At 33.9% G+C, this 10,573-nt stretch overlaps 1 protein-coding gene across 1 annotated transcript; it reads left to right on the forward strand.

Annotated features, from left to right (window-relative positions):
• The first annotated feature begins 2,605 nt into the window (after positions 1-2,605).
• Positions 2,606-9,473, forward strand: LOC110111247 (lysM domain-containing GPI-anchored protein 1). Its single transcript, XM_020843022.2, has 5 exons — positions 2,606-3,525; positions 8,576-8,693; positions 8,773-8,934; positions 9,029-9,060; positions 9,148-9,473. The coding sequence occupies exons 1-5, from the start codon at positions 2,877-2,879 to the stop codon at positions 9,408-9,410; spliced, it is 1,224 nt and encodes a 407-aa protein (XP_020698681.1). The 5' UTR covers positions 2,606-2,876; the 3' UTR covers positions 9,411-9,473.
• The last annotated feature ends 1,100 nt before the right edge of the window (positions 9,474-10,573 follow it).

A 10,573-nucleotide genomic window follows, 5' to 3' on the forward strand; every position in this document is an offset into this window, starting at 1 on the left:
TTATATGATTCATGAGTGTTGTATATGATTTATTTTTTGGTCAATTGAATATAGATGTACACTGATGTTTTAAATTATAGAATTTATTTCTGCTATTTATTACTGATAGATAAAATTATAATAAAATATACTGGAAAAAATTAGTCTAAATTAGATTTTGGACATGACAATGTATGCCACCTCATTATGAATCCAAAAAACCATGTCATATCCATCTCAATGATGGGTTCAATTATTATAATATCATAATCAGAGAGGTTCGCTAGCAAAGTTTAGCTCCCAAACATAAAGGCAGATACTTTGAAACTTTCTTTTTTTTTTTTTTGGACATTTAGGCCATTTAAGGCAAACTCACACACACAACGCATACACATGGACTCGAACTTTGGACCTCTTAGTTGGAAGCCTAAGCTCTCAACCAATAGGCCAAGGAGTAAGGGATATATTTATGACCAATCATAATCAGAGAGGGCAATCATTGTAAAAAAAGCCCTTTAAATTTCAAGAAAAATACGCTTCCTATTTTTTTAACAATGATGGGAATGATCATTCTAAATCAATGAAAGTTTATTCAAATCTAGGCCTTTAAATTTTTTTTTAAATATAAAGTTAAAAAGCTCTAGTATTAACTAGCTGCTACATGCTTAAAGTATCCATGGATCCATCATCGACATCAATTTATGAAGGATGAAAATTTTAAGTTCGACGAAAGTTCATAAAAAACCAGTTTCATATCAAATATATTCATATGACCACACTCATAAACTTCATGCTTGTAATGACAATGACAAGTTCCTTAATAGGGAGGATATGTTGATTGTGATAACATCATTGTTCTATATTCATTGCCTAAGTCTATGAGTTTTGAACAATAATATACACATGATAGGAAGCAAAACATTTTACAAGCTAAAGGCGGGCTTAAACTTGCTCCATTTAGCAAGCTCTTCCCTCAGATGTATGATGTCTCTTTAGATGATGCAATTCATGATTATTGACAATTAACTTTTATTATGTTGTGTTGATTATTCATTTACTAAGTAGATCAATGTCCATTTAAAATGCAAAGCATAACATATAACAAACTTATTTACTATTTTATAAAAAGAAGTATTTTTGAATTACCCTTCTTCAATTGAATAAATTTTTTTTAATGCAATTTAAAGCTTCGTTTGGGACGGCTTTTTTATTGATTCTTAAAACAATGTTCTGGTACAAAAATTAAAGAGCAATATTTTAAGAAGCAATAAGAAAATCGTCTCAAATGAAGCCTAAGTCGGAATGGACCTCATTTTATATTTCCTTCATTTATTATCATACAACTAGATACATTATTTTTTTTTAAGGTTAAGCATTGAAGTTTTCTTGCTAGCATGTTTGTTATGTTATTTTGGATGTCAATATAAAAAACTACTTAGCTTAAATCCTACCAAATAGTATTTTAGGAGATTTGAATCATATCATTTTAACAAATCATATTTTACCACCATTGTTTATTAAATTTAAGATTTGTTAAATTTCACCTTTCATAAGATTTAATGAACTTCAGTATTTATTTCTCTCAATAAAATTTAAATCCTTAAATAAATAGTCAAATATGTTTTTTTTATATTCAACAAAATTAATTGTTGTTATATAGAGCTTTTTTAGATTTCAAATTTTCTCAAATTTATTAAATTGGATTTACATGATTTACTAAATCTTATTCATATTTTTAGATATTTAACGATTTATTATATATATTCATATATCAGAAGTCTATTTTTAAAATAAATATTTTATAAATTTAGTAATAATTAGTGAAAATTAATAATAATAACGTTACATTATCTATTTATTTATTTTTTCATGAAAATTTGGTGGGTAAATTTTTAAAATAAATATCATTAAGAATTTATTTAACTATTAAATCAATAAAATAAAAAAATTAGAACTAGGCAAAGTCTCCCAATGAATTAGCGACTTTGCCTAGTTCTAAATTTATTTATTTTGTTAGTTTAATAGTTAATTAAATTCTTAAGGATAATTATTTTAAAAATTTACCCAAATTTGGTGGGTAAGTTCGACTGAATTTTTTATCTTTTTCCATTTCGCATTGGTGCTCGCCATCGAACGGAAAATTATTAGGTCCAGACACCGAACCTAGAAATAGATTCGGTCTCCAATAAAATATTGACATGTATAATGTACACGTGTCTGCGAAATTTTAAGCCAAGCGTGCCAAAAGTGCAGGTAAAGCGCAGTCAAAACACAGTGAAAGGGCAGTCAAAAAGCATAGTCAAAGAACAGTCAAAGTGTAGTAAAGACACATTCAAAAAGTACAATCAAAACGCAATCCAAGTATCAAAATTTAATTGAATATCCGAACCTAATAATTTTCCCTATCGAATAGCCACTGCTGAACCAACGAAACTTTTATTACGTCCTCTGACGTTGGGTCAGAGGATTGTTACTCGATTTTTACTCGGTATTGCTATGTATTGTTTGATAATAACGAGAAATACCACTCTGAAAAGATCAATATCGAATAATACCGAGCAATATCGAGTACTAAAAAAAAATATTCAGCAATACCGAATCAACGTCCGCTAGTGGCAAATTTTTTTTGTTCTTTTTCTTTACTAATACTATAACGCTTCCCTGTTCGTAGTTCCCTGCTTCACTCTTCCATCGTCCCTTTCACTTTCCGACCGTTGGGGGCCTTGCCAGCTATATTCTGCTCCGACCTCCTTTGGCCGCGCACAAAGCTCGATGTAGAGAATCTGCACACAGAAGAAGTTAGAGAAAGTGGGAGCCAGCGAGCAAAGCAGCCCCCTTTGCGGCTTTGCGTCCCCTACCTAAACCCTAACCCATTGCATTCCTTATTCCCTACATTAATGGCGTTACTTATTCCCACCCTTCTCTTCTATCTTCTCTCCCTCCCTCTTCTCGTTCCCTCTAAATCGACCATTGAGCCGTGCTCCGTCTCCGACTCCTGCAACGCCTTGGTGGGCTACACACTCTACACCGAGCTTAAGGTTTCTGAAGTCGCCGCTCTCTTCCAGGTCGACCCAGTTGCGCTTCTGAACGCCAATGCCATCGACATTTCCATCCCCGACGTTGAGAATCACATCCTTCCCGCCGGCCTCTTCACCAAAATCCCCACCATCTGCTCCTGCACCGACGGCATCCGTAAGTCCGTTTCCACTCGCTACAGGACCCGCCCCTCCGACACTCTTTCCTCTATTGCGGACACCGTTTATGCGGGTCTTGCCTCCGCCGACCAGATCCGTGAAGCTAACTCCATCACCGACCCCTCTGTGCTTGAGGTCGGCCAGATACTTGTTATCCCTCTCCCTTGCACCTGCTTCAACTCCAGTGATAACTTCCTTCCTGCGATCTACTTGTCTTACGTTGTGTTGGTTGGGGATACCGTCCCCGGCATTGCTGCAAGGTACTCCACCACGGTTACCGATATTATGAACGTGAATGCGATGGGGAGTCCGGTGGTCAGGGCTGGTGATATACTTGCAATTCCATTGCCAGGTAATGATGATTGGTTTGTTGCATAGAGTGGACATTAAAGAGTTTTATTTTCTTATGCTTATTACTGCAAGCTGCAGCTATCAGGTTTTTTCTTGCTTTTTTATTTATAGGATGACCTTTTTTTTCTGATGATTCCTGCTTGATATTCGTCATTTTGTGATCCTTTTTAAGAATTTTCGTCTTGGTATTGCAGTATTTTTCTCCAAAAGCAGTTAGGATGGTTTACTTATTTGTTCTTTTAACGCGTTATAGAGTGGTAGCATATAACAGTGTGGTAGCTCAAGTATATTAAAATTTAATTTACCCCTTTAATGAATTTTTTTATTTGGCTAGAATAGGGGATTGTTTTCTCATCTATGGAGAATGTGTACGAATTGTTGAGTTGCTGAATTACTTCTCTTGGCAAAATGATTTTAGAACCATACTTATATGACATTTACTTTCCCAAGTTTCGCAAACTAACCTATCGGCTTCGTTTTATCCCAAATTTGAATTGAGATATTCACCGGTTCTAATGTTTCTTGTATGGTCCCATATGTTTCTTTTGTTCTTGATTAATGTAAAATAAAATGATTTATGCAAATATATTTATTTTTTAACTTGGTATTTGTCATCACAAAAGTTTTAAAGAAGTTATGAAAAGATTTCTGATTACTTTCAGTTTATTAAATCATTTTTTGATTAAAATTTACTTCTAGAGGATATGCATTAGGGGTTCGTTGTGTGCTAAGATGCACCGGCACGGACACGTCGACACGGACACGACACGACACAGACACGGGACACGACATTTTTTAAAAATATAGGACACGGGTGCAACGTGGACACGACATAATAATTTTTTAATATAATATATAGAAATTAAGACTGCATTATATTAAAAATGACAAGGAATAATAAATCAATTTCATGATAACTTGTTTAGCTTATAACATAAAAATGTTTAGTATAAAATATCAGTACAACCACAAAAATATAAGTAAAAAATTATTTAGTACAACATGAAGGTCCAACTACTCAATAGAGGGAATGATAGAATTATGTTCAGATGTTGATTTTTGACCAGCAACATCATCATCATTGAATATCATTGCTTCAAACTTTGGTTCATCTAGAGAAAGATTTGCAACCTCCAATAATCTCATATCATCAAGGCACTCGAACTCATCTCCAATAACATCCCACATCTTATTATCTCATGTCATATAAAGTGAGATTTTCCTTGATAGAAGACGAAGATTATATTCCTCATAAATCATAATGGATATTCTCTATTTGAACTACTATCCTTCAACATAGAAATTATAATTGATATGAAGTGAAATCAAAATATCTCAATAATGAGACAACATGAATACAACAATATATCGGTCTTTCGGGGTCCAATGGGGCTCTCCCCTAGTGGGGTTCGACTTGCCAGGGTAAGAGTAATTTTGAAGTTTTGCTTGTTTTTAAAGTTCATAAGTTATTTGTATGGAAAGATATCGAGCGGTACCGAGCATGTACCTAGCGGTAACGAGCATGTACTGAGCGGTACCGAGCATGTACCTAACAGTACCGAGCTTGTACCTAGCGGTACCAAGCATGTATAGAGCGGTACCGAGTATGTACATTAGCTTTTTTGGTAAATTTCAAAAAACAACAATTAATATTTCAGGCGTCGATGTCATTTATCAGTCACCGAGAGTGGAGATAAAAATACCTTCACTGCCAAAAAGAAATTAAAATGAGAATATTCGATGATTGGGCATTAAGTGCGGACGTTGATTTGATGTTGTGGATAGAAAATAAGAAATCTAGTTTAAATCCCACAAAATACAAGAAATTATATTTTAAAAAATTCATTAAATATTTAAGATACGCGTGTCCAACATGCGTGTCCAATTTGCATTTAATATTTTTTAATCGGACACGTTTTCGGTGTGTCCGACACGTTTTCGGTGTGTCCGACACGTGTCGGACGAGTGTCATGTCGGACACTGCACGCCTCTTTGAGGAGAAGTGTCGGTGCATCATAGGTTGTGTGTTAGCATCCTATTATGGTGGATTTTCTAGTTCACCTCTTATGCCGTATCTATGATATCCCGATGGCCTTGCTTTACTAGCATTGGGCTATGTGTGACAAACAACCTCTTAGGTTTGTAGGATACCATTGTTAGTGTTATTGGTGTGTGATCGTGAACTGTAGCTTTCCATATGAACTATGTTTGAGTTGATTGAATAGTAATTGTAAATGTGGCGCTTCTTTTATTATATAATGAAGAAAATATAGATGATATGGGTGTTTGTTTTCCTGCAGGATACCAAATTCATTTTATTACACTATGGTTTTGATTGGAAACTCTCATGCCATCCTTCATTCTGCTAGTACTTGAATCACAACTACATTAAGTAGAAATGTGATGTTGGGTATGCAGTGGACTAGTGAAAACTAATATTGTTGATTACAAAATTTCTCAATAAAGTCAAAATATTGAATCGAAAACTATAGGTTCCAGATCCTCAATACATCAAGTTTTTGAATCCTCAATACTAAAAAATTAGGATGAACTAAGGTTGTAGTAAATTTTTTTTCCTTGCGTTCATTCCGATATCAATAATTAATATTGATAATGAAATTCCACACAAAGGTCTATATATAAAGGAAATAAAATCCTTTGAAGAATGGAGGCATCCTTATCATTTTCCTTATTATGTTCATATTATTTTCAAAAAATAAACTAGATAATTCAAATTTGGCTATAAATGATGAATGGATTAGAAAAATATAAAAATCGTTTTGATATAGCTCTCTTGTTTCCTAGTTTGACTCAATGTGATTGACCTATTAGAGATTGGCATGTCTAAGCTAAATTAGCAGTAAATTAAAGGGATTTTGATCAGATGTTATGTTACTACATTATATTCATGTTTTAAAAAAAAACATTTGTTTTAAGAATAAGAGTGGTGAAATCCCTCAAGATCGCTGAAGGATCACAGTGCATTCCATTGAAAGAATTGTAGAATTTTTTGAAGAACGACCATATCTCCTTTTCAAAATATCTATGATATTTATTGTGGCTACTAGTACAAGCTTAGTAGAAACATAAATAAACTCTACCTAAACAACTAGTACTAGAGGCTTTAGGTGCCTCAATTCAATAAAAAAGTTGCATCATTTAAAGATGAACTAACAATAATGTTTAAAGATAAATCATGCACCAAAATATTAGATCCTTCCTTTCTAGTGATTGCAATGTAAATATATTGTAGGGATACAGAGAAATACATGGATTGTTGATCATGTGCCAGCAACATATGAGCTAAATCATAGCACTTAATGAAATATTTTCAAATTTTATAATGAACTTGCATGCAACCCACATTTCATTATGTGTTAAAAAAAAATCTTTTAAAAACATGGCAAATGATCAGCACTTAATGCAGCAAGATTATATAAAGCATGCCCAGGAAATACAGCGACTACAAAGCATCTAATGGCTAATATATATGAAAACAAGTTCATTTAGTTTTAGTTTATATTTTATATTCAAACTCTAATTTATTTTAGTGCATATTCATTGTAAGAATATATGCTAGATCATGTAGGATGTTAGTTTTTTGTTTTTTCTTGTGTTTAAATCATCACCAGAAAGGATCTCATCATACTCAACTTTTTAAATGTTTTTTATAATTAGGATTTGGTAGTTTATTAGATTCTTGCAGAAGTCATAATTTTATGAGGGGAATCAAAGATTATATGATTTTTTTTTTGTTGCACTTAAAATAAGCAATATGAATAATTTGTGTACCACTAGATTTATCATGTATTAGGATTGCTTAAGATTGTATGTGCAGTTTGAATTGAAGGATTGACTTAGTAAACCCAAGTGAACTTGTCCTAGTGATGATGATTTATTGCCATTGCTGCTAGAAGAAAGATGTATTGCCTCCTAATTCTGGCTTTATGATGAGCTTCATATATAATTCTCGAGGATGAAACAGATGCATCAAGTAAGCACAATCAAATGAAGAGATGAGAGCCAAGGGAATTCTACTTGCATAAGCCACTGAAGCTTTATCGTTTGTATCTATCTGTCCACCCTTTTATCTGCTTTCATAATATTTTATCTTATTTCCATAGAGACGGAACATTTTCATTGATGTAACAATTCTTGCAAGTCAAATAGAACTTCATTGAAGTTTTCATTTACAGTCATAGCTGGGTGTTTTTTGTACTTTTTATTGTATATCCTACCCCTACTTTGGAATTAGCAGGTTCTTAATTTTAATGACCTGATCGAAATACAGATAATTTTTTTTCTAAGTTGTTAGTTAATTTGCTTTTTGTATTCATTATAGCTGATATCATGGTTTAAAATTGCGCAATATGAGGCTCGCCTTGAGGTCCGCCTTTGCGCAATTCCTGTAAAAAACGCCTCAATGCTTACGCCTCGAGTTTTTTTATGAGGCTTGCGCCTCAACTTGGTTGAGGCCCGCCTCGCCTCACGCTATGTATACTAAAACTTACATAAATCTTGAAGTAAATGCCCAACATTGGACTCTATAGGAGAGGAGGAAGGGCAGAGAGCAGTTCACCATAATGATGATTCAAATGAAGAACCCCTTAGTGATGACAGTGCTGATGACTTATGAATTCTTATGTGATATGTTATTGCTATTTATTTTTGGAAATTGGAATTATATGTTAATGAAAAGAATACTGGGATTTGGGAAAGATAGAATTTTGAGTTGAACTATATTTCATGTTGTCTTATTATTGAGATATTTTGATTTCACTTCATATCTTATGTTTTTTTATGTTTTATATTATTCACTCATTAGTATATAAAAAATTTATCATTTTATATTTACGCAATCTTTTGATTTTGAGGCTTACACCTCAAAACGTCTTGAGGCTTACGCCTCGCCTCATGAATGAAAAACGCCTCAATACCCGAATACACAATTTTAAACATTGGCTGATATATGTACTTTAACTTGCATTTTTAACGCTATTGTTTATGAACTTCTCTCTGGTTGTCTTAATTCTGATTCTTTTCTGCTATAGCCTGTGCATCTAGTTTCCCAAGATATGCATCCGATCATGGCTTGACAGTAGCAAATGGTAGCTACGCTATAACTGCCAGTCATTGTGTCCAGTGCAGCTGTGGACCAGGAAACCTCAAGTTAACTATTATATTACTCTTCTGAAATCTTGTTTGGTTTTATCAATACAAACTTTTCTGACTATCTCTATCCTTGTAGCTTATACTGCACCCCAGCTTCTCTGGCAGTATCTTGTTCAAGCATGCAATGTAGAGGAAGCAACCTAATACTGGGAAATGTTACTGCTCAAGCCACTAGTGCTGGATGCAACGTCACTTCCTGCTCTTATGGTGGTTTTGTAAATGGAACAATCCTCACAACGTGAGCTTCTCTTCAATTGAATATATTTATACATATTAAATGCTGCTTTCAACTTGCCAAGGAACAATAATTGAGTCATTTAGTTACTTTGCAGGTTATCTACTTCTCTTCAACCTCGCTGCCCAGGTTTATTACTGTCACTTTTTCACAATACAGATTATATGTACCCCAACCCAATCGACTTAATTTTCATGTCTATTTTTACTGATTCAGGGCCACTACAATTTCCTTCTGTGGTTCCTCCACCAACTTTTGTGAGCCCTTACTCGTTCTTGGCTCCATCGCCATCTCCCATTCCATCGCAACCGGGCGGTGCCATGCCTACACCAAAGACTTCATTTCCGGGAACTTTCAGCTTACCTGGCGTTTCTCCTGCAAGTGGTCCTGCTGGAAGCACATCACAGGCTTCTGCTATTAAGCAATTGAATCATTTTGTGAATGCTATTGTTTTATGTCTGCTATTGAAATTTATGTAGTTGCGTTGTCATTTTTTGCTTTGTACACTCTATTGTGCTCTATGAATTTTGTTAATTTTAGTCTTGTATGAAGGTACGCTTTTTTTTTGGGCAAAATGTTGGCTTTATCTGTGATTTGCTGGAGAAATTATTCTGTGCGGATACCGAACGGAGAGAATCGTCCGATTTGTCACTGTGAACAATAAAAATGCAGTGAACTGAGCTTTTACTTAGTTTATTGAGCTTTTACTGTTCGTAAAGACAACCGAACGATTTTCTCCTTCCAATATCCGCATAAAATAATCTCTTGATTTGCTGAGCCAAAAGAGGAATGAAGCAGGATTTTCTCATTGATGGTAATGGATTCCGAAGTTTTCTGACATTTGTCAAAGGATAATGCATTTAAGATGTTTGTAGGGATCATTTTAGATGCGTTTTGTTTTCGGCCAGTTTTAAATGTGAATATATATATATATATTAGAAAGATTTATAGGGTTGAAAATTCAAGTTGATTTTTAGCTAAATTATCTACCAAAGTTTAATTGAAATTTTGATTAATTATTAATGTAGGGGGCCTAAATTTTATTTATTCAATCAGCTTGCTTGTAAAGTATTAGTATTATTGACTGGCAAAAGAATGTTCTTTCTTTTGGAATGTTCTAGCCCAGCTTTTATTGATTTAAAAATAATTGTTCCGTGTGTTTATTGTGTTGATCAACTGAGTTGTACTGTTGTTTTGGATCTCAATTTTGTACAATCGTACATCGTTGTACTTTAGCAATACGGCAATGTATAGTTTGCTCAGAAGCAAACAGAGAGCAGAGCATTGCGACACTCTAAAGTTTGGTGTTGTGGTGCTATTAGAGAGTGCTACGGTGCTCCAGACCCCGGTGCTACGTCACTGTTAGGAAAATTGGAGACAAAGAGTGTAGCATTACAACGCTCCAAATTTGGCTCTGCGACGTTGCGAGGTGGGCTTGGTAGTTCTTTTCTTGATTTTTTATGAAAGGTTGTGTCACTTGGTGGTTTTAGTGAGTTTTTTTTTGTTTGTTCATTCATGTAATAGAACGACATAAGGGTGAAGAGAAAAAAAAAAGAGTATATATATATATATATATATATATATATAGTTTTCTCTCAATTCTCATAGTGAATTTCTTTGTGGTGGTGATTTTTTTCTCAAT

This window comes from Dendrobium catenatum, unplaced genomic scaffold (assembly GCF_001605985.2).
Source record: "Dendrobium catenatum unplaced genomic scaffold, ASM160598v2 fragScaff_scaffold_1090, whole genome shotgun sequence".
Classification (NCBI taxonomy): Eukaryota; Viridiplantae; Streptophyta; class Magnoliopsida; order Asparagales; family Orchidaceae; genus Dendrobium; species Dendrobium catenatum.